The sequence below is a fragment of the Triturus cristatus genome, chromosome 10 (assembly GCF_964204655.1).
Source record: "Triturus cristatus chromosome 10, aTriCri1.1, whole genome shotgun sequence".
Classification (NCBI taxonomy): Eukaryota; Metazoa; Chordata; class Amphibia; order Caudata; family Salamandridae; genus Triturus; species Triturus cristatus.
In genome coordinates, this window is record NC_140593.1 from 1,163,756,849 (window position 1) to 1,163,781,874 (window position 25,026).

Genomic DNA, 25,026 nt, shown 5'->3' on the forward strand with positions numbered 1-25,026 from the left:
TCTATCCCTCCACTATCCTTCTGAATGCAAACAACTGACTGACATATCCACCACTCAAATTACTTTCATATTCCACTATACTAATTCACCACTAATCCTTTATGGGTTGCGGAGTAGCATACTACACATCGTAAAAGCACTTTGCCGCCTTGTATAAGGTAGTAAGTGCTATATAAATGCAAATATAATAGAATACAATGTCATCTGCACTGAACACATCACTTGCCATATCCGCTTTCCATAGAATAATTGGCAAAAACGGTGGGTGTCATTTACGAGGCCCCTGTGCTGCAGGAACATCACTTTTGGTGACTCCAACAGCACACACTGCAGGACCATATTTACAATGCCACGTAAAGCTGATCTGCATGGCTTTTCATGGCCTTGTAGATATGGGCTTAGGCGATGCAGCACAAGTCGCTGCGTTGCTTCACCCTGCATTAGGGAGGCATGCTATGGTGTTACGATGGGTGTTCCCACATAACACCCATGGCATTTGACACATTCCCAGATGTAGGAGATTTTGTGAACCTGGGAATGTGTTAAAAGCCTAAGCCAACCCAGGGGTGGCGTAGGAGAGGCGCAGCACACATAGAAAGAGGAAATCAACTCCATTGATCGTTTTTGTGCAGGAAGGTAGGCCTTCCTGCACAAAAACGATCACCTCTAAAAACCAGGTGTAAGGGTACCTGCGTTGGCACATGACAGCCATTTGTGCACCAATGCAGGGGAAAAGGACAGGAATGCACTGTATCAGATAGATACAGCACATTTGTGCCCTTTTCTTTTGCCATAGGCCAGCATGGCAGGAAGGTTCATGAATGAGACCCTATAATTAATGCATCCAGCAAGATCAGCACCACAAAGCGTTGGGCTCTGTAGTAACACTAGGGCATCATCAGCGTACAAGGATGCTAAATGTTCAGTGTGTCTTACTCGCATCCCCAGTCCCTGAAGTGCCATCCTCATATATGCTACAAGCAGCTCCATGGCCAGTGGAAACAAGAGAAGTGACAAGGGGCTACCCTGTCTAGCCTCCCTCTGTATTTTTTCACTACTGTGAGGCCTACCACTCTCATAGTTTTAGGTTGGGGATTTCTTATTACCTCTAATGAGTATAACTCCTAATTGAGAAGGAGTAGATCTGTCTTGGTTCATACCTATGGACTTGTAATAATAATTCCCATTTAATGGCAGAGTTGTATTTAGGATTAAAAATTTTAAAATGCCTCTTTTCGAAAGTTTGCATTTATCTGCTCTTAAGTCCTGTTTGTCTGATGGCTTCAATACACATCTGGAGTGGGTGACAACTGTGCATTCTACATTCCCTCTTGGCAGCCACACACAAACGGAGCTTAGTTGTCCCTGATGGGCCATCCATATCATGATGGGCCATTCTGGGCAGGATGAGATCGAGGAGCTGGGCACAGCCTCGCACTTTCACCTAAAATGGACTGTGCCCTGTCCCCACACAAAGACTGCTTAACCCCGGGTAGTGAGGCCGGAACCAGGGAAGGAAAGGGCAGCTCACTGTGCACTTCAAATCCCCTCTTTCAAGTCTCCCCCACTTCAAAGGTACAACTGGTTATAAGTACTGGACTTCTGATGCCACTAACTCAGCATACTCTGGCAGGAACATGGACTGCTGTGCTGCTGAATGACTGCCACTCTGCTGAACTGCTGCTCTAGAAGATGTACTTTCTGATGTGTTGACCTGCCTGGTATCTGCTGCCTGCTGCTCTCCTTGCCTGGTTGAGAGGAACTGGACCTACACCACTTGAACCCAGAGTTGCTCAAAGGGCTTGTCTGCTTGCCTCCTGTAGGAGGTCTCAGGGACTTCAATCTCCTCATCAACAGCACCTGGACTCTGCCTGCCAATTGGTGGCAATCCAATCCTGAGACCTTGGAAGTGGATGTAAAGTGCTGCAACTGCTAAATCCCACAAATCGCTGTTATTGACCAGCTCAAAACTGGCACATCTCCCTTTATGCCGATGCATTGCTGCTGCTTCCAGGATCAAGGGCATTTTATCAATGATGCATTGTCTACATCAGAGGGGTTTAACAACTATGCATCTCCTACTCGCATGGCTCTGAACTGACACAACGCCACATCCTAAAGATCAACGCTGATGCATCACCTCCGACTGCTCCTCGCATTTCAATGCAAACCCAAACGAATGTACTGTTTTCAGTGATCTAAGGCTGGTCCTTGTACCCGACCCGCACTCTATCGCAGTCAGCCTGAACTTTTGGATTTGTCCCAGTCTAGCATGACCAGATAGCCCTGGTTGGTATTTTATGCTTTTAAGCACTATATTTTTAAGATATTCTTTCAAAATTCATAACTCCAGTTCTACTTATTGGATTCTTGTTGTTGTGGTCTTGTTATATCAAATAAATAAGCTCTATTTTTCTAACCAGGAGTTGTATTTGTTTTCAGTGTTTTCCCTGTTTTACTGTTTTAGGTGTTGCATAAATACTTTACACATTGCCTCTTAAAGTTAAGCCTGACTGCTCTGTGCCAAGCTAAAAGAGTGCGAGCCCCGATTAATTTAGAGCGTGTATCTGACATACCCTGACTAGGATTGTGGTTCTGCATGGACAAGGTGTATAGCTCTTCCAACTAGAAACCTAATTATTAACATCCACTCACGTTCAACAGTACAAAAACACATTAAGGTGTGGTGGCTTCAGACTGATTGTTTTCCTTATCACTACCTAGAGCTTCCTCCTGAGACGTAGCACCTGCAACTACCAGTGTGCCATCCCACTGGAGCTTCATTCAGGGGCAGTCCATAGCAGTGCCTATACCCCATTGTCTCCACTCAGCCGTGCCACTGGGTCTGGCCCATTTACGTGTATGTGGGCACCCAGACCACTCCGCTCTTATACCACAGATATACCATGTCAAACCAGTTCCACACTTCCTGTGGGTTCAGAAGAACCTAGACTGGCCTCCATGCATTACACTGAGCTTTGCAGGGAAAAGCAACATTTAACTGAAGCCCATGGATTGGAGCCACTACTTGGCGAACTGGAACATGTTCCTCAGGGCCTGCACCCTACGGGTATAGTCAAGGAATATCCAGATCGGTGTCCCTTCATAGAAAGGATCCTAATGTGCTCTGGCCCACTACAGGATACCGTTGTGATCTCATTAGCTGAGCACCTTCGCTATCGTGGTCTCTGGTGGAGCCCTCAGTGGGGGCCGATGCTCTAATATTCGGTGTGCACTTTCAATCACAAAGCAAGCAGAAAGGTTAGAGGGATCAACAAAGCTCCAGAGCCAATTCTCCAAAAATGCTTCAGGAATGGACCTCTCCTGTCCTTCGGGAAATCTAATGAGGCACAGGTTGCACCACTAAACCCTACCCTCTAGGTCCTCTAGATGATAATCCAGCTGCTTTGTTTTGTCGGTCGATGTTATGACAGTGGCCCGAAGTTCTGTTGTCTCCATGGATAGAGTCTCTGCCTTGGCCTCTCTCTACCGGGCCCTCTCTATGACTTTGCATACATCTGAATGCAGGAGGTTGACGTCTATAGAGATGGAGCCAATCTTTCCCTTGTGTGTTTCTCTAGTGGACGCAATGGTTGCCCATCTCTGGGCACCTAAACAGTCTCCCAATGTTCCAGAGTGCTCCCCCTCATTCATCCCAGAGTTGCAGAGCACAGAGCTGAGGGTCCCTTTATATTGATCCATTTTAGTTTGCTGCAAACTGGAGGCCCAATCCCGGCCCACTGCAACAGTTCTGGTTCTATGCCCTCTGGCAGCTCAGCAGAGGGTGAGTCAGCACTGCAGGTGCTACTGCGGTGCTGGAGCGTCCCACAGCAATCAGGTTAAGAGTCCCAGAAAAGTTGTCATCCCATTGGTGACTTAGGTCAGACTCACTCACCCTCCAAAGGCAGTCCCTCATCCCAAGGCACCTATGCTTCAATATTACTCAACTTACTAGGACAATTGGCAATCCATCAACGTTGTCGCTACTCCTGAGCCCTGGTTTCAGGATTTCCCCTTGTAGGCTAGGGCACGGGCCCATGCAGTAGGCAGCATTCTCAGGGTCAGGCACAGGCAGGACAACTCAGAGTAACTGTACAGCTGAAATTTGAAGGTCTCGACTAGCAGCAGAGTTCAGGGGACAGCGCCCTCAGCTACAGAACAGCCGACTAAGCAGCCTCCACCACCAACAAGCTAAATGAAAGGAGAGGGGGTAGCTCCATTTCCATGACTAAACTTGAGCCCCTCATGTCAGCATCTCTGCTACAGAGGAAGCAACCCCAAATCCAGGCCCCCGGTGGCTCCCGTATGTGGTGGGGAGGCAAGAAGCAGCAGCCCGCACCCCAGCCAATACCCCTGGAGGGCAAAGCATAAGCCAGGCTGAACCCCCATTACTTTCCAGTAGGATCACAGCCACTGCTGTCAATCCAGCTGGATTTGTAGTACCAGGCCAGATACCCAGGGCACCAATCTCCCCACCATTCAGGAACCACATGTAGGGCCCTCTGTCTGCAGAACCCTAAAGACCCTTTCCAGGCCAAGGATGCCATCAGGTCTCTTGGCTGTGGTGACACTGCTACCCTTTGATATAGGGGCTAAACATTCATCAGGGGAGGGGGAGATTCACAGACTTCCCTCAGGCAACGTTTGACAACCAAGCTCCGCTCTCACAGTCAAAACACTATTTTCCACCCTCATAGGCCAGCCTGCGGCACACCATCTCAGCCCATCATGGCCTCTCCACATACCCCCACTAAAGAGCAGGCCTGGGCTCCGTCCACTGCCACTTGTGTAGGCCTTTGGTTCTGGTGCCCATCAGAGGCCGCATGGGGTAGCCTCTTAATGCAGGGTCACTGTGGCTGAGTCCTCTACCCTCACCGGTACCTCCTTGATGCCGCTCCACTTGGCCATAAAGCCCGCTCAATGGGTGAAGGGTGTTGCCACAATGGCAGGGCACCATTCCTGGGACCAATGGTGTCTTCAGGGACACAGGATGCCATCAGATCTCACAGGGGCCGGCAGAGCCTCAGCTCAAAATATGTGGTCCACCATCTTGCTTGGCCATGACCCCTTTTTAAATATATTTGGATTCATTACAAAACATTGACAGATGACAAACAGTTTTTACAATAATGTCATATGCAGGGGCACATTACAGGGTGGTGTGCAAGTATAATCATAATCATTGGAAATACAGTAACACTAACAAACACAACAGTTGATAAGAGACAAGGTTTTGTATGTAGATTAACCTTTGGTGCTAAGCCTTTGTATGAGTGTCCCAGATCTCATGCCATTCCTGAATATCCTGTTGCGATGTACATGTAAATATTCTTGGTATAAATCATTCACAATGCCATTGTTTATCCTGAAACTCCAGTGTGGATCTGATCATCTGATGCGTACAATAGACACAAATGATGTACTTTGTTTATAGCAGGGTACAGTTGTTGGTAGTGTGACTCTAGTGACTAGTCAGTCTTTAAAAACTGTCTCTCAGCACCAGAAAACAAAATAGGACCAAGACAAATACATTTTACCAGCATTCCTTCAGGCACAGTGGCAATCTGATTTCTACTACATGACACTTCCTGATTAGCAGGCCCTAACTTTGCCACTGTGGACAACTTTCTTCATTGCAGATTTCATTTCCTTGTTCCTCAGGCTATAGATGATGGGGTTAAGAACTGGTGTCACTATGGAGTATATCATTGAAACAATGCTGTCTACCTTCTTGGTGGTCTCTGAGGGGGGAAGCAGGTACATAAAGATCAGGGCCCCATAGTACAGAATTACCACAGTTATGTGGGAAGCGCAGGTGGAGAATGCCTGGTGCCGCCCGTCTTTGGTAGGTATTCGCAGGATGGCAGAGATGATGAAGAGATATGAGAGGAGTATAAAGACCAAGCAACTGACCCCAAAGACAGCAGCAGAGGTAGTAGCTAAGGCATCATTGACGTAGGTGTCACTGCAGGATAGCTTCACCAGTGGTTGCACCTCGCAGTACATTCGATCAATTTCATTGCGGTCGCAAAGGGCCAAACGAGATGTGAACACAGCCTGCACCACACCATTAGCCAGGCCGCTGAGCCAAGAGTACACTGCCAATTGGAGGCAAACTGATCTGTTAATAATTGTAAAGTAGCGCAGAGGAATACATATGGCAACATAGCGGTCACATGCCATGGCGGCCAGTAGGAGACACTCTGTTGTGGCAAACTCTGTGAAAAGGAAGACCTGTGCCATACATCCTGGAAAGGAGATTGTGTTCTTTGACACTGCAGTGCTCACCAGTATGTTTGGAACAGTGACTGAGGTGTAGCAGATTTCTAAGAATGACAAATTGCTAATGAAAAAGTACATAGGTGTGTGCAAGTGAGACTCAAGGCTGACTGCCAAAATGATCATGCAGTTCCCACACAACGTCATCAAGAAAATGATGAGGAACACACTGATGAAGAGGAACTTCTTATGCTGGAGCTCAGACAATCCCAGGAGGAGGAATTCTGTAATGTCTGTTTCATTCTTTATTTCTTTAAGCATGTCTTGTTCTTCGGGTTTGGGGCAGCAAAGATGAAATTTCCTACCTAGAAGATAAAAGGTAAATATGAACAATTTCGCACAAAAGGAAGCCTTCAAGAAATGGATATATGCTGTTTCTGCAGGGTGAGTGGCGGAATGCTTACTCTCTAATAAACTCAACAACAGGATAAACTCCCTCCACGCCATAGAATACGCTGACTTCCCTTTTGTTATGTTCAAAAAGCCACTCAACAAAATCAATTGTAGTAAATTTAATTAAAAAAGGGCAGTTGACCAGCTTTTGTTGGGTCATTGGTCACCTACAATTGATACATATGAATACCCCAAACAATCATACAGGCTAGTGCATGCAATTATTAAACTATTAGCTTAAAGAGCTTTATATCTTGAAATTTGCACTCATATTCGAGATCAATGACATACAACCCATGGTGTACTCAAGCATGTTTCTTAAATGGAATCTGGGTTTTTGCAAGAAGTCACTTATAGCCCAGAGCTGGGGACTATGCTCCTTACTAGTCTGGCATCAGAAAAAGACAGATAATTCCTCAATTTCTTTCTTAGTAAATCATATCATGTCTCTGAGTAATGACTTCCTGTCAGAATCTGAGGACCTTCAAACATGGCTTAGTAATCATGTGTACCAACATAGCAAAGAAGTTTGAATCACCAAGTCTTATTTAGGCTTTAGTGTTCTACGGTCACACCTTGACATCCATTTTACTAAAAAGACTGATATGGCCACAGGGTCACTCCTGAAATTAAAATTTGCTCTAAAAGAACACGTATTAGAACAAAGTAATTCAAGAAACAGAACTAGTGAAATCACAAATAGTTTAAGAAGTTTGCAAACATTTTCCAAAGCAAAATAAAAGCGTGCATTTCTTTTTAAATACAACTATATTAGAGTTGTATCTATTTTTAAGCAAGTACTTCTCCCCGTTTATTCCGACTCCTAAAAATGTGAGAAATGGTGGGTCATTTTGCGTTTCAAGTGGCAGATTAAAGACCCTCATTGCAGTTGAATGGAGCAGAAACATTGTGGAATGGAAAAAGTGTACAATCATATAAATGTAATGAGCACTGAGGAGTAAATGAACAGTCCTCCTCAAATAGATTTCCCATGATTCTATAGATTTATAGATCAGACCCCGACCAGAGAGAGCAGTGGTGATCACCCCTTGTGAAAACAAGCATTTGCAATGCAATAGGTATCATATTTATGAGTTTGAGCTATTGTCGATGCAATAGCTTAAACTCTCTTTTTTTAGACAAGCCACGTCTTAAGAAAGGGGCGAGGCCGACATTAATGTGAACCGCAGCATGGGGCGCTTTGACCAAAAAAGCATCTGTTTGTCAAGTTGACAAACAGATGTTTTTTTTCGTAAAAGCATCCATGCTGCACTTTCAGTTTAATAGTGGCTGTGCACCTTTCTTTAGACTTGGCTTGTTTGAAGAAAGGGCCACAGCATCCATGAATGTGAAAGCGCCATATGGGCACTAGTAAACAAACAAAGAACTAATAAATAAATAAGTAAGCCGGCCGCTATACTTAAAGTGGACCGTGCTGCAAAAATAAATACATTTAAAAAACGCACCTGCAATAGGTAAAGCGGACCCCCATTAGTAAATGAAATAAAAGCTGACAACGTGCCGCAAGGTAGTGGGTGGAATAAGGATAAATCATTAAACAAAATAGTGCTCATAGCCAAGATAAAGCAGACTATGCAACAGTATTAGGTTCAGTCCTATGGGAGGTAACAATGCAGACAAGGCGGTTACCAAGGCGGGACTAACAAGCCAAATAACGAAGCAGAAGCCAGTGTTTACAAAGGACAATGCAACAAGCCAATTAAAAATATGGGTTCAGAGTGGGAGGAGCTTAAGTCCATACTTCAATACTGCATGCCTCACAGCAGCTCATGTGCTGCCCAGACTAGACCTAAAAAAAGGATACGGAACGTGACACATTTTTAAACAGTATCCAGGATGCCATGTAAGTACAATGGGGCCAGCGTTCCTGCTACAGATACCTCAGGAGCAAAAACATCGGATTTAGATTTACCAATGACAGAGAAAATTGCTTGAGGCTTTATCTGCAACAGTAGCCATGCCTCTGTCTCAACCCCTTTTTCATCAAGGGAGGAGCATGCATGTTATCCTTACCAGGTCACCTCCTTCCCACCCACAGTTCCAATACGCCACCTCCTTAGAGCATGTGCAAAAGGGGAGGATAAACCCTAAAGTGGAGGTAATTCCATGCATTTTTATCCCTCGTATAACCATTTCTGCATTCAATGAGGATAACTGCAAAATTCTAGTAATTATGAGTGGGAATTTTTCACTGCACCAGTGGGTAGGTTCTAAATTAAAGATTGGTATAGAAAAACCAATTTTCCTTGCTTATAATCACCTGAAACCTTTGAAATTTTAATATTTAGGGCTCGGAAACCATATGTTAAAGAAAATACCAAGGACTCAATTCAAGAGGAATTTAAACATGTAAACATACATTTACATCAAATGTACCTATTTCCATCTGTTCAGGGAAAAGTGTTGTTGCAGAAGAAGGAGAACAATGGGAACAAACAGAACACAGATGCTATTCACATCATGTGTGATTTAACACAATTTTACTAGTTCTAAAAGTGTTCAATATGGATGCAAGATTGCATGTTGTGCTTTAAATAGTGCTAAATGCAGGGTTTGTGTAAATAGGTTTTCCAAAATGTCACATAATAAGGGACTGATTCACAAAGGTAAATGTACAAAAAAAAACTACTATGAGGCTATAGGCCAGGCCAAAAGGTGCTTCTATTCAGCACGTATTGACTCGGCTAACAATAATGCCAAGGAAATCTTTGCGATCATCCAGAGCTTCACGTCCCCTTCCGCCCAATCAAATACCTCTCCATCTACTGACTCCTAGTGCAACAATCTTTCCTGCTTTTTCAGGGATAAGATATGTTCCATACAGGCGTCTTTCTCCTCTTGCGACAACGTTTTAGGGGTTCTGGCGGTGTCATCATCGGCTAACCCTATCCCGTCCCTTCAGGTTTTTAGTCCTGTGGACCGGTCTGACTCTCTGAAAATCTTGAAGGGTCTGAAGTCTGGCTCTCCTTCGGACCCTTGCTCAGCCAGACTGTTGGCAGCTGCTGCTGTGACTATCAATGTCGAAGTGAACAGCATCATTAATTTGTCCCTGTTGAATGCTTGCGTCCCGGAGGTATGGAAGCAGGCCAAGATTCTCCCTCTCCTAAAAAAGCCTTCTTTAGACCATTTTAGCCCTTGGAATTACTGCCCCATCTCCCTTCTTCCCAGTTTAGCTAAGGTCTGTGAGAAGGTAGTGACTAAACAACTCACTGAGTTTGTTGAAAGTGTGTGCCTCCTGCACCCGGCTCAGTCAGGGTTTAGGGCTTGGATGCCAGTGGTAGGGTGGCATTGATCTTGCTTGACCTGTCGGCGGCGTTTGACACGGTCCCGCACTCACAGCTTCTTACGCGTCTTACTAAGATAGGGGTCTCTGGCACTGCGTGGGGCTGGCTCAGGTCTTTCCAGGATGGACAAGTCCAGCAGGTCTGGCTTCCACTGTCCTCTTCTGCTCCCCAGACGGTGACCACAGGGGTCCCCCAGGGGTCCTCGCTTAGCCCCCTTTTCTTTAACGTTTATGTTACACCACTGGTTTACCTGGCAGAAGAATTGGGGGCAAAGATTATCGCCTATGCTGACGATACTCAGCTTCTTTTTTCCTGGGAAAAAAATTCGAACTCAGTCTCCTATGCGAAGCATTGTCTGTCCTCCATTTTCAAATGGCTTGCCTTCGCACAGTTCAAATGCAATGAAGAGAAGTCTGAGATTCTCCTTTTCGGGAAATTTCCACCTAAATTTAGGGACTCTCTCCAGCCTCAAGAGTCTCCCCTGCCTTCCTCAGTTGGAAAGCCCGTTAACAATTTGGGGGTGTGGTTTGAAGAGAACCTTTCTTTCTCCACTCAGGTTAAAAGGCTTACCGGCACATGCTTTAGCATTCTTAAAACCCTGAGGAAGTTCCTCCTTCTTCTGCCTTGGACCGCGAAGGAGACAGTCATTCGCGCCCTTGTTCTATCTCGGCTGGACTATGCCAATGCTCTTTATGTGGGCATCCCTGGCTACTTATTGAAGAAGCTGCAGGTGGTCCAGAATGTGGCAGCAAGGCTTCTCCTTGACATATCTTCCAGATGTAGTGTGAGTCACTACCTGCGCTCATTGCACTGGCTGCCCGTGGATGTAAGGGTTAAGTTTCAATCATTAGTCATTGCCCATCGAGCTCTCTAATGTCCAAGGCCCTACCTATTTGCAAAAACGCTTCTCTTTTGACACCCCTCTGAGACAACTGCGCTCCTCGTCTCAACTTCTGGCTCTGGTTCCCCGCTTCAGATGCCACAGGCTAGGGGGAAGCTCTCTCACCCGAAAAGCTGCCGTGGCATGGAGCGCCCTTCCCTTTGCTCTTCCGAACACTAAGGATCCACTTGCTTTTAAAAAGCTTCTGGAAACACATCTCTTTGTCCAGTATCCTTTTTTCCTTTCCTTCTGTCCCTCATTTGGCTTCGTGCCGAAACACACCTGAGTATCTGTGCGCGTTATAACATAAAATAACATAACATAACTTTTGTGTCAGTTTATTGTTGTTTATTGCTATTTATAAACTATGAACCTCATTTACAAGAAAGAACACCACAAGCCCTTGGGCTGCGCAACGCTGTGGAACTTTCAAAGCGTAGGGATGCGACATATTTACAATAATATGTTGCATTCCTGTGCTCTAACCTGCCCTGGTGCTCAATGGGCTGCCATGCCATGGTGCAAGGATGCCTGCGTCACAGGGGTGATTGTTTATGTGGAGGAAGGATTCCCTTCTTGCACATAAATAATCTGAAATGGCGTTTTTCAACTCCTTTGTGTGCTGCATTAGCATGCATAGAACTTGCAAAACATAATTTTTTCATTGATTGTTTACGTGCAGGAAGGGACACCTTCCTACACATAAACAATCACCAGAGGTGATTTCCTTGTTCTATGTCTGCCGCAGAATGCAACACGCATAAAAAGAGGAAATAAATTAGAAGAAATGAATACATTTATCCTCGTTGCGCCTCCTAATGCCTTCCCTAGGGAGCTGTAGCATTCAAACGCATTTCAGGGTTTACAAAATCTGGAAATATGTCAGGTTCCATCGGTTTTAGGTGAAAACACAGCACAGCAAAACCCCTCCAACGCCCCTTTCATGCAAAGTGGTGCATGTAAAGGGGCCATATTTACAAGGACAGGAAAAGCCACACAGGGTGGCTGTTCCTGTCTTGTAAATATGGGGCAGAAAATGCGCCTCTGGTGCATCACAAAAAGTGATGCACCGGTGGCGCAAGGGGCTTGTAAATAAGGCCCTATGAGTTAATAGTACGTTTTTGACTGAAGAGTCCTCAGTGGGGGCAGAGAACTCCGCACAAAAAAGATAGGATAGATCTATATTTGAATCTGAGACATTCTCTGCCCAGAATGCAAAATCTCTGCAGTCGTAAACTTTACTATCAACTCATAGTTTGTGAATACCAAAAAAAAACATAAACGTACCGAAAAGCATAAGTTTATCTCTGGGAGTCAGCCCCTAATCTTGAGGGCTTATGTAAAAGGTGAAAGAAAGTCAGCTAAGACATTGTTTGAAGCTACTAATTCTCTGGCAGTAACAAAATATTTGACATCACAGAGGGGGTTATTTAGAATTTTGTGGAATGGTACATCTGCCATAAATGTCAGATGCATAATTTTACCAGAGCCGCTGACTCCTTATGGCACTAAAAGATGGGGAACATTTGAGCTTGGGTTTGGGAAAGGGGATCCTCAGCTGGCTCTGCCAACAGATACCTGTAATTCAACAATTAGTCCACCAAATGATAATCAGCACATTTGTTATTTCTTATGCAAGACAAAATCTCTTCTCTGTTGTTTCAGAGGACTTTCTCAGGAACGGTTCAGTGCCTTTAAGTAAGCAGTGAGAGCATTAGCTCCACTGGTAGAACATAGATTCCTGCCAGGAAGTCTGCGATGTCGAATTCTGGAGGATGGTGCTATACCAGGGGAGCTAAACATTTAGCCTTCATGAACCTGTTGAGCCAGCAGACCGCTCAGCCAAATTAAATTGCTGCCCAAAAGATTGAAAGTCACATATTAAAACAGCAGCTAAGGAAATGGCATTGTCACTCGCTGATAAATGTAATTTTCAACCATATCTACCTATGCTACTTTCTTTGGTCCAGTGTGGTTGTTCTCTGAATGGTTGATGGTCTTTGGTTAGGATTTCTTCGTACATTTGCAAAGAAGCCCTGCAAATGCCAGGGCCCCCTTCATCCTGCTGCCTCCGGTTGGGGGCCGAGGGGTACCTAAGGGACCCTCCCTGTAAAACCCTGCACTGTGTCGGCACACACCATGGGATACCTGTGACAGAGTGCAGATTTTTCTGCACCCCCCCCCCCCCCCCCCCCAGCCATTTCCCCATAGGAGCCTGTGTTGTTGGGCGGAAGACTAGCTCCCTTGGAGTCAATGGGAATCCGACCGAACAGTGTTTGGTTGCATCGTAATTGGTTGGGCGGACCGACCGGGCGCTAGTCGGTCGGTGCCGATTCCGAGTCGGCGTCGGGAGGTAGAAAGTCCAACTGACATTGTAATGAGGCTCTTAGTTGTGTGTTTATAAATCAAAGATGTACTACTTTGTTTATCTGATTCCCTGTGAAATACCAAACAAACAGGTGGCCCGCTAAATATCAGATTCTGCACCATTCAACCCAATGTTCTGTTAATTAGCACAATGTGATCCCTAAAATGTGATATACTTCAATAATTGCACAGATTCTGCACTAGTTATCCGGTAATATTGTGTTTTTAATTTAACACACTCCTGCCTTACACACTGTTAATAATGGGTTTTACTATTTTTTGGTATAATGGTACTCAAAATGTCCTGTTAAAAACGACATAGCCTTTAGCATTACAGTGAACATAATGTCATACCAACAGTATAAACTCCAAGGGAGAAATGGAAAAACACTTTTTAGAACATAAATGCTGCATCTGCTCCTAGGAAATTACCACATAGCACTGATCACACTTAAAATGTAATTATTGCTCATAGCCAACTGCTGAGGGCTATACCAGTTGTTAAAGGCCCTATCTGAGTAACCCTATAACGAGAGTGAGGGCCTTTAACAACATGTATAGGCCGAGGCAGAAGAGCTATAAGGCTATTAGAACATTCCACACACTAAATGTAGAATGCCCTAAATGAAAAAGGGAGGAACAGAAAGAAAAACACTGGAATGTTGAAGCAGAGGGCATATACTAGCCATTCTTAGGGGCCGATTACGATGACAGTGAAACCGCCACCGGCAGCCTGCTAGTTGCTGTTTCACCGCCATCGCCAAGCGCTTCTCAGCCCGCCATATTGTGATGGCGAGCAGTGTGCTGGTGGACGCAAAGTCCATCCGTCATGGGTCCGTTACAGGCAATCGTTCTGATTGCCTGGTGGACCCAGCCAGCATACGTTGAATGGTGGCTGTGCCTAGCAGGCACCGTTCGCCAAATTACAATGCTGCTTAAAGCCAGCCTTTCCATTGCGGTAAAACCTCCATGGAAAGGCTGGCAGGAAATGGATTCAGGGACCCGTTGCGGGCCCCCCTTGTGTTGGTCGGAGGAGGTTGTGCACTGGGGGTACCCATGGTACCCCCCTACATTTTCCTATACCAGGTGTTAGGCACCGCGTGGTGCCTGCCACGTAGTGCAGGGAAACGCACAGCATGCTTTCTTAGCATTGCGGAGAGTGCTAAAGCCAGCAGCCCCCACCGCAATGTTAAACTTGCAGGATGCTACCGCCACGGTGGCGGTCGCATCGTAATTGGGGAAGCGGGACCGCCGCCTTACAATCGGGCAGTCCCAGTCCCCACATCGATGGCGGATGGACTCAAGTCCGTCTGCCATCATAATCAGCCCCTAAGTTTGGATCCACTCTATTGTTTCCAATGGAGCTCTCAACCTTCCAGTTTTCAAATGCCTAACATTTCCGATCGGTCAATAACATGCGATTGCTTCCTATTTCTGGCACTCCTTTTCCAATACAGGAAGAACAGCTCAAATTTGCTGGAAACTAAATATTGCATTTGATTTATAAGTAAAAGAAAAATGTATATGTTATGCAATTGTTTGGAATAGCGCAGGGATAGTCAGTTAAGTCCAATAGGTTAATGTATGTGCTGCTGAAATCTTTCTAAGACCTGTAAGTCACACTGTGTCAAAATCTTTTTTATTTTGCAGAGAGGGGAGCTGAGCGATTATGTTATTCACTGTAACTTCAGAAATCATGTATTCTAATCTTGATTAGCCTGCATGGTGTGATCCTAGTCAAATGGCACTCATTTCAGTCCTCCGCAGTCTTGTCATCTATGTTGCAAAAAGCGTAAACGCTCCAAACCGGTGCTTCCAGAGTTATTTTAAGGCATGGGCAAAGTGGGCAATTGGTCAGGGTCCCCACCTTCCTAGAGGCCCCCTGGGAAAGTAAACATTCTGCATATCCAGCCCACTTCTGTCTATTTCCTATCTCATCCTCTCGGCCAACCTCTGCCTCTGAGTTTGTGTCTCTTTTCAAGATGGCATTTATAACAAGGTGTGTATTAAGTTAAACAAGCTTTGGCAATGCCAATAAATCTGTATTGGATGTGCTGCACCCAAGACTCAAAAGCATGATGCTCACTCTGAATTCACATGGGTACCCCTCACCCTGTACGATTACAGACAGGCCACTGACCCTACACTCACAAACTATTCACCCTGCACTCGCTCAACCATCACACATGTTGCATCTATGCTGTAGAGACATAGCCCATACCTTGCACTCTTACACCACACACCCTGCACCCACCCATTGCACATCCTGCATTCAGACACGTCTCACCCAGCTCTCACTATGTACTCACATATACTAAACAAAGCTCACCCTGACCATTTACCCTGCAGTCGCCCACTCACCCTGCACACTCCTACACCTATCACCCTATCATCACACACCGCTCACCTACTCACACATGGCTCACTCTGTACACTTGCAAAGCTCACACACTTCAATTGCACACCACTAACTGTGCACTCACAATCCTCACTGTGGAGATACCCTACTTAAATACTTCTCAGCTTGCAATCACATGACTAACACATCACTCATGCTGACTGCTCAACCAGCACTTACACACTACTGACTTTAAACACACAACAGCACCACTCACCTGCTGCTCACTATGCACACTTATGCACTGCTCTTTCAGCATATGCATCCTCCACCACTCACCCTACACTCAGACACCTATCACCTAGCACTGACACACCTGATACCCTTCCCACACACACCTGTCACCCTGCATGCATGCTCCTAATATACCTCTCACCCTCCAATCTCACACCACTAACACTAATAACATTGACCACTCAACCTGCACTCACATGCCTCTCACCATGCGCACTCACAAATTGCTCACCCTGTACATTAACACTGCTCAGCGTTCACATTCACAAACTTCTCACCCTGCTCTGAGGCACCTCTCATCCTGACCATCACACTGCACTCACCCATCACTAGTACGTCTCTTACCCAGTAATCATTCACTGCTTCTCCAGTATTCACTCACTGCTCACAAGCCACTTGCCCACCACACCTGCACACACACTGTTCATCATACAACTCACACACTGCTCACCCTGCACACTCACACATCTCAACTCCCCAACTGCACACTACTACGTGTGCACTCAAAACTCTCACTTTGGAGTCACACTGCTCACATACTTCTCAGATTGCACTCACATGACTCACATGACTAACATAACACTCATGCCGAGTGCTCACCCAACACTTACAAACCACTTGCACCTAACATTCAAACACCACCCACCCTGCACTGATGCCCCTCTTATGTTGATGCCCATCCTGCACTCACACACTCAGACATCACTTTCACACCTTTTCATCTCATATACCTTTCATCCTGCACTCACACACTACTCATCTTGCACTTGCACGCCTCTCATCCTACACAGACTCTCACCTTGCGCACTCTGAACACCCTTTTTACCTCGCACAAAACTTTGTATGTTGAAAGATCATATCACAGTAGTGAAAGAGGAGAAGTTTATAACAAGGACACACATCCTCTTGTAAATGTAATCGCAACAGGTATACCTTGCTCTGGATGAGAAGTCTGCCATCTCAAATGTGCTGTGTTTAGGTCTTTTAATTAACATAATGGAAAGCCCTCACCTACCCAGTAGGTACAAGCTTCCTCATGTTGTGATTACATTGTGTGTTGAACCACAATTTAATTAAACAGTACCAATCACATGTAAAAAAATATTTGGTCAGCTCAGTTATTTTCCAAATTTGACATTTATTGATGTCCACTTGTACTCATCAGCATTCCATGGCTAGCACATTCATCAGGTCCACAACTATTCTTTTCAATTCATAGCATATCCCTAAAGTGGGCTCAAGTCAAGCATTTGCTCGTGACTGGATGGCATTGTTGTGTATCTCGGTTGTCTGCTCTAGATGTGCTTCCAGCCTCCTATTTTTGTATTTTTTTCCAGTCAAGGACCAGTTTGGTCTCACAGTTTTCTACTGAACGCTCCATTGGAGTGTATGTGTTTCCTTGTTCCTTTTTCAGACCCATTTTGAGCTCTCTCTCTTTGGTACCCTCCTCCCTGATATTCCCTATCCCCTTCCCTAAATATGTCCCATGCAACATTATTTCAATTAATTAATTTTTTAATGTATTAAGTACTATCCAACACTTTGCTTCCTTTTCCTGCTTTGTACGGTCTTGTTTTTCATTTTTTTAAATTCTATATTTTGAGTTTTAATTTAGCCATCTGCCATTTCAGTATGTAAAACAAAATGGCTGCCATATGTCATGATGCACGGTTCACAACACATGCATCCCTGTGCATGCATATTCAAATGCCACGAAAAATGTCTATGTATCAGCATCCAACCTGGAATCAGTTTCTTAGCTCCCATTTTAATGCATGAATTCTAAAGTATACATTTGAAAGCAATGGAAAAAAGCTTTGACCTGTTTTGGAGCTGATCAATTTGATTTGCCAATTCTTGTTCCAGTTCGAATATTGACTGAGTACATTACAATCCCTATTTAGCGAGTTGCGTTTTTTCTTTGCGACTCGCTAAATAGGAATTGAGATTCGCTATTAGGAAAGGGAATTCCAAGGGCGGTTCTTCCTAATAGCAAATCAGAGGCCTATATAAGAATGTTTTGCACATGCCCCATGAAATCCAAAGGTGTGACTAGTACACACCCGGTGTGGGGAAATGTGCCAAGATTTTAGAAGGTGAAAAACATTGTCACCATGTGGGAACCTTAAACATACTTTCAAATGAATGACAGTAGTTGTGACTTAATGAACACAATCAACAGTAAATTGAATTAAAATAGAAATGCGGACATTTAAGAAATATGTAAAAATCATTGGTGATTATTTACCACAAATGATTTTGTTCATTAAGTCTTGGCACATTTCCCCACACCGTTTGTGTACTAGTCACACCTTTGGATTTCATGGGGTGTGGTTCAGCAATACTGTATACTCATAATGAGTTCCATTTGTATTGTTTCCAGCCCTGAAGAAGTTGAGGGTTTAACACCCGAATGACGAAGTATGTGTTGGCTGGACCGTATTTTATCATTTGAATAAAGAAAAAGAGAACACTGCAAGAGACATTTCTTGCCTCCGTCTTTTCTCCTACAGCCTTTTGAACTTTCACATTACTCGCATGCGTGTGCATAGGAACTGACATTATCCATTTCAGACCCTTGGGTTCCAAATCTGAGGGTTTAGGGGTTTTCCGTCACCTGTGGCACCACGAGAACCATATTTGTTTTGTCTACACCACGATACCTTTCGAGCGCCATTTTTTTGTGTTAATACCCCCATTTTGCTAGTAAGAATGTTTTGCGACCGCAATTGCAGACGCAAAACACTCACAATTTACTGCCTTCTTATAGAGTGGTAAAGCATTTGTAAATGGGAAGGCGTCTCCCCAGGGGACCCCTTCTCCTTTGTGAATGCAGGGAAAAATATTTTTTAGGGGCAGGCAGTGTTACCAGGGACCACTACCTGCCCTTAAAAAATGAAACAAAAACGTTTCATTTTTATTTTTTTAAATGCATCCTGTTTTACTTTCAGGAAAATGGGCTGCATTTTATTTTTAAAACATCTTTATTTCAAAGCAGTCCCAGACATGGAGGTCTGTTGAGCCCAGTAAGCTACCATCCCTGGGAGGGCCAGCCATTCCTAATGTGATCACTAGTTGCGAGTGCCTCATTAATATGCATGAGGCATGCAATTTGCGACCCCATTAGTAATCGCTAGCAGTGTCTCAGACACTGTTGTACATGTCATTTAGCGACTTGCAAATTGCGACTCGCAATTGAGCGCAATATGCGAGTGGCTAAATGACATGGTCGTATATCTGGCCCAATATCCGTAGGTCAAAGGCAGTCAAAGGTCGCAAAGTGGTGAGAGGGAGCCCAGAGAGACGCTTCTTTGGTTTGTTGCAAGAATCCCTCTTGAGGCATGCACTGCAGGGCCAGTATACAAATCAAAATCAGACCTCTAAAAAAGTGTTCCTACGAGACCCACACTGCAGGAGCCTTGAGTAAGATAGGGCCGGATGCATTTATGGTTGGGTAATTGCTCCCGATCCTCCCAACAGCCCACTGGGGGAATGCCAGGGTGGCACAATGACCAGTCCAGCCCAGGTGAATTGGATTTTGAGCGTACCAAATTAAAAGAGTTGAAAAATAGGTTTCAGCAGTGATGAATGTATGAATGCTGTATGTATGTTGGCTATTTCTTCCATGGTTTCATAATTACGTAGAAAATTGAGGCTAATTATCAACCAATTGTTTGTTTAACTTTTTCTTTTGTTTAACAGTAAAAATCATTTTTACTACAATTTTTTGGGTTATCTAAAATGTTCACAGAGGAAGACTATAAACTGCGTTAAGTACTGTTTCACAGTTCAGATTTGCCGTTTCGTAGCGCTATATTCACAAGTATTAGTGCTGACGCTATTAATGGTTCGTGATTCACGTCCTTGCAACCTCAGTTGATATTTTCAGAGTCACAATCATAGATCCCCGAAGGACGTGGCAGAGGTGAATACGCAAACTTTAATCAAAAACACATTGTAGGACCATCACTGCCCTCTTTGAAGGTACATGCAATGATGCACCACTAGAGACTTACAAATACAGAGCTGTGCTTATTTATCTATGCCCTAGCTCAATCTGATCTCTTCTTGCCTTGTGAGCGACCTGAAGCAGCTCGCTGGTGCCATGAGCACTATACATTCAACCGCATATCCCGACTGTATAAAGACTGCAAGTCACTGACCGATTCTGTGACAATATAGAGGAAAAAGGCCAAAATTCCTTTATCACAGCCTAAAGTCACAGATCTTGTTTATTCGGGTCAAGCCTGCGAGTGCTGGCACACTGGTCTCTCTTGCAAGAAACTCTTGTATAAAGAAGAGGGCTTGGAGCCCGCCTGCTGCTTACCATTTGATGTCTTGCCTGGCACTTTTCTTTACAGCCTCGTAATTCCTCAAGGTGGGCCTAACATCATTTCCTTTCCTCACTGTGGAGGAGGGACCAAGCACTGAGTATTGATTCAACTTAATCAGTGCCAGGCCCCTGCTCCGGACATTATTGAGGTACAATGTTGTTCTTTTTTTACCTTTTAGTGCCCTGCAAACAGAAGGTGTGTGACTGTTAAAAAATGTGCCCAGCAGCACAAGCAAATTGCAAAGATTTATTTTCTATAGTTAATTTATTTTATTTTGCTAAGTCTTCTATCCTCACTTGGTACTCATGTTTTCTTTTGCTTTTGATCATTGGCACTGTTCTCAAAAGAGGTGGGTTATATTATAGCAAAGCGACATTTTTTCTTTCTTATTTCTAATTTCTGAAATGATGCTTTAACACATAATGGTGCAGTACAGCCCAACCCACCTCACTCCAATCCACACCAATCCACACCACCTCACCTCACATCAAACTGCCCCTCTCAATCCAATCCAACTGAGAGCAATCCAATCCACCCCAATCAAATCCTGACCACTCACCCCAATACAATCCACTCCATTTCACCATACTCCTATATTCCCAACTCACCCCACTCAAATCTGTCTCACTCCAATCTGCCCCACTCCAATCGAAAACAATCTGCCCCACTCTGATCCAAAGCAATCTGCCTCACTCCTATCATCTAAACTCCAATCCAAAATAACCTGCCCCTCTCCAATCCAAAGCAATCTTCCCCACTCCAAAACAATCTTCCCCACTCCAATTCTACCCCGTTCCAATCTGCCCTACTCCAATCTTAAACAATCTGCCCCACTCGAATCTGACTCTCTACAATCTGCCCCACTACAATCCAAAACAGTCTGCCCCCTTCAATCTGCCCCACTCCAATCCAACATAATCTGCCCTACTCCAATCTGCCCCACTCCAAAACTATCTGTCCTACTCTAATTTACCCCATTCCAACATACCCCACTCCAATCTGTCCCACTCAAATAAACCCTATCCACTCCACCCCACCCCACTCCCAAAACAAAACAATCTTTTCTCTCTAATCCACCCCACACCAATCTGACCTACTCTAATCCAAAACAATCAGCCCACTCTAATCTATCCCACTGCAATCTGCCCCACTCCAATCCAAAAACAATCTCTCACCTCCATTCTTCCCCCCTCCCGTATGTCCCACTCCAATCCAAAACAGTCTGCCACACTCCAATCAGCCCAACTCCAATCTAAAACATTCTGCCCACTCTAATCTGACTCACCCCAATCCAAAACAGTTTTGCCCACCCCAATCCACCCCACTTCAATCTGCCCCACTTCAATCCACCCCACATCAATTCGCCCCACTCTAATCCATTCCAAACCACCTCACCCCAATCCACCCCAATCACCCCAATCCACCGACTCCATTCCAATTCACCCCAATCCAATCCTCAAGAATCCACCCTACTTCCTCCCATTCTTCCCCAACCTACTTCAATTCAATCTATCACAATCCATTCAACTCCAATCCAAAACAATCTGCCCCACTCCAATCTGTCTCACATCAATTTGGCCCACTCCAATCCAATCCAAAACAATCTGCCCCACTTCAGTCTGCCCCACTCCAATCCACTCCACTTCAATCCAAAACATTCTGCCACACTCCAACCCACCCCACTCCAATTCAAAATAGTATGCCCACTCTAATCTGCCCCACTCCAATGTGCCTCAATCCAATCCAAAATAATCTGCCCACTCCAATCTGCCCCACTCCAATCTAAAACAATCTGCTCCACTTCAATCTGCTGCACTCTAATCCACCCCACTCCAATCTGCCCCATTCCAATCCACCCCACTCCAATTCACCCCAATCTGCCTCACCCCAATCCTTCCACTCCATCCCAACTCGACCCACTCCAGTCCACAACAATCCACCTCACTCCAATCCAATTCACCCCACACCAAACCATCCCAATCCAGCCCAATCCAATCTAACCCACTCCAATCCTATGCACGTCACCCAAATAAAATTCAACCCACTCCCTCCAAATCCACCTCAATCAAATCCAATCCACCCCACTTCAATCCAAAATAATCTGCCCCACTCCAATCTGCCCCACACCAATCTGCCCCACACAAATGTGCCCCACTCTAATCCAAAACATTCTACCCCACTCCAGTCCAATCCAGCCCACTCCACTGCAGTCCAATCCACCCCACACTACCCCAATCTACCTCACTCTCTCCCAATCTAATCCACCCCACTCCAGTTCAGTCCACCCCACTCAATCCAATCCATCCAGCCCATCACACTCAAAGCCACCCCACTCCAATCCAACATTACAACCAATCCACCACCTCCAATCAACCGCACTTGAATCCAATCGACCCAACCCCACTCCAATCCAATCCATCCCCTCCAGTCCAGTCCAACCCACCCGCTCCCTCCACACCAATTCATCCCACTCCAAACCACCCTACTGCAATCCAATCCCCACCCCAATGCAATCCATCTCACCCTCAAACTAACCTAACCCACCCCACTCAAATCCACCTAAATCGAAACCACCTCACCCCATTTCAATGCACACCACTCCATTTCAATCCACCCAATCTAGTCCACCCACTCCAATCCACCCCATACCACTTAATCCAACCCACTGTACTCTAACATATTCCATCCCAACCTACACCAGTCCATCCCACCGCACTACCTTAATCCATTCCAACCCACTGCATCCTATTCCACCCCACTCCGCTCTATGTCACTCCACTCCACTCTCCGGCAGTGTACTCTGATACTGCACATTTAGACACTCTCTGCCACTGAACCCCTGAACTCTACTCCCCTCTACTCAACTCTGCGACATTCTACTCCCCTTACTCCACTCTTCGATACAAATCTAGAAGAGGGGGAGGAAGCCGAACAGAAGTAATATTCGTCAACTACCGCTTGAATGTTCCCTTCCCATTTACCCCAGGTATTTCCAGTTCGGGAAGCAGAAGGCATTGTATACAAATCTTTTATGTTCAGAAGAACAACTCGTAGATTTTTGTGTTGGCTTTACCTGTTTTGGAAACATTTGGCGATCCTCTGAGCAGCTGTCATCTCGGTGCCTGATGGTGGCCGCTCGAGTCCCCACACAGCTTCAGTGACACGACTTCTCTGCACACACAAGGTTTGTTTCCAGTTCTGATTGTGGTAAATTGTAAGAAAAGCATCGTCTAAGGATCTTTTTATTACATGGTCACTCCATCACCCCTGCCGGCTCCTTACACATCTGCTCTCCTTCACTTTCTGCTGGGACAGATGTCATTACAGCAGGGTGGGACACCTGCTTACAGAAATGACTTATCAGTTGATTACTGTGAATTTTCAGAGCAAAATAATTCGGAAGGAAGAAGAGAAACTCCAGGTAATGATTTTTATATTTAAAACAAGTTGCATTTCTTGTCAGTGAAAAGGAGAGGCGCTCGTGCTCTGCGCCCTACATTTCACATTGTCTTGTGGCAGCAGCCTGTGCGCTGATGTCACAATTGAAGTGTAATAAGTTGGCACACTGGAGTAGTGATGCCACTTTCCTATTACAGAATATATAAAAAAACAAAATAATGAATAATTATAAGTAATAAAATTGGAGACAGGTTTTCATGCTTGTAGTCCTTTGTGCATTGTAAAATGACACGAGGAATTAATTTCTAGTAATCAATGGAGAACTATTCAATTGCCACACCAGAATCAATTGGAAGTTGAGCAGAGAAAGAGTTGTGTCTGGCTCCAGTTTTGGTGTGCTTATGTGATTCAAAGTTGTGTTAGATGTTGTAAAATAAAATGATTTGCACTTAGTAGAGCAGAGTTGAACACGCAGTCCTCTCTTTGGAAATTAAAACATGGTTCTGCCTAATGTAACAGACGACTGTGAGTTAAGAGTCACAGAAGATTGGAAATCAAACGAAATGTTCGGCAGTGCCATTCAGGGCACAACACATGTACATGATGCTGCAAAGAGATCCATGCGAGGAACTAGCCGGACACAGTATGGAATGCAACCCAAGACAATGCCAAAGACACCACTAACGTCACTTAACTAGTATCCCAGGGATCCGTGAAGTGTGACTACAGGACGATACAAAGTGGTGGTGAGAGATGCACGTATGCACAGAACTTACCTCACTATGCTGTGAGAACCAGAGGGCATGCCAGGGAAGGAGACACTTTCATGTTCCAAAGGAAGACAAGGTGAGGCTTTTGAATATGAAAGCTGTACATCCATGTCGTATGAGATACCCTCAAAGCCCCTTGCTGTGCCACAGTACATCCATGATTGTAACACCTGTAAGTAATCTCTTTTATTTCGACAGTGCTTTTTTCAGTAATCTTGTGGAATTGTAGGCCAGGGGATAGACTAACATATTAGCTAATTGTGTTTTTTTTTGCTTTATTTTAAACAGTCAAGTGCTCCACATGTGTAAACATGATACATGCTAAGCAGTGTGCCTGGGTGGGAGAAGTACTTTACTTTATCAAGTCTTTTTGAACGATCGTGCTACATAAACTTCTGGTACACACTAAGGTCCAGATTCAAAAATTCTGTTGGAAATTGGTTCTGGTAGGTTATTCCTCCTGGATCATGAATACATTCCCAGCGTTTTTAGAATCCACAAAGAGTGATATCTCGGAGTATATATGGCACTGTCCCACTTCTCCTAGGAGCACTGATGGAATTTATTTGTGAATTCCATTTTTCACATGAGGAAATACACATGCGCACATTTCCTCACGTGAAAACCCCCAGCCAAGTGCAGCTTGAGTTTCTTGATTTTCTACCTG

The 25,026-nt window shown here is 44.8% G+C and overlaps 1 protein-coding gene across 1 annotated transcript; it reads right to left on the minus strand.

Annotated features, from left to right (window-relative positions):
- Window positions 1-5,592: 5,592 nt before the first annotated feature.
- Window positions 5,593-6,540, minus strand: LOC146796845 (olfactory receptor 5V1-like). The gene has a single exon (XM_085631386.1). It carries the CDS (start codon window positions 6,538-6,540, stop codon window positions 5,593-5,595), a length of 948 nt encoding a protein of 315 aa, XP_085487512.1.
- Between the last annotated feature and the right edge of the window lie 18,486 nt (window positions 6,541-25,026).

Bases quoted from the DNA above. Each gene is read 5' to 3' on its own strand.
- LOC146796845 (XM_085631386.1), bottom strand. From the start codon at position 6,540: ATGCTTAAAGAAATAAAGAATGAAACAGACATTACAGAATTCCTCCTC.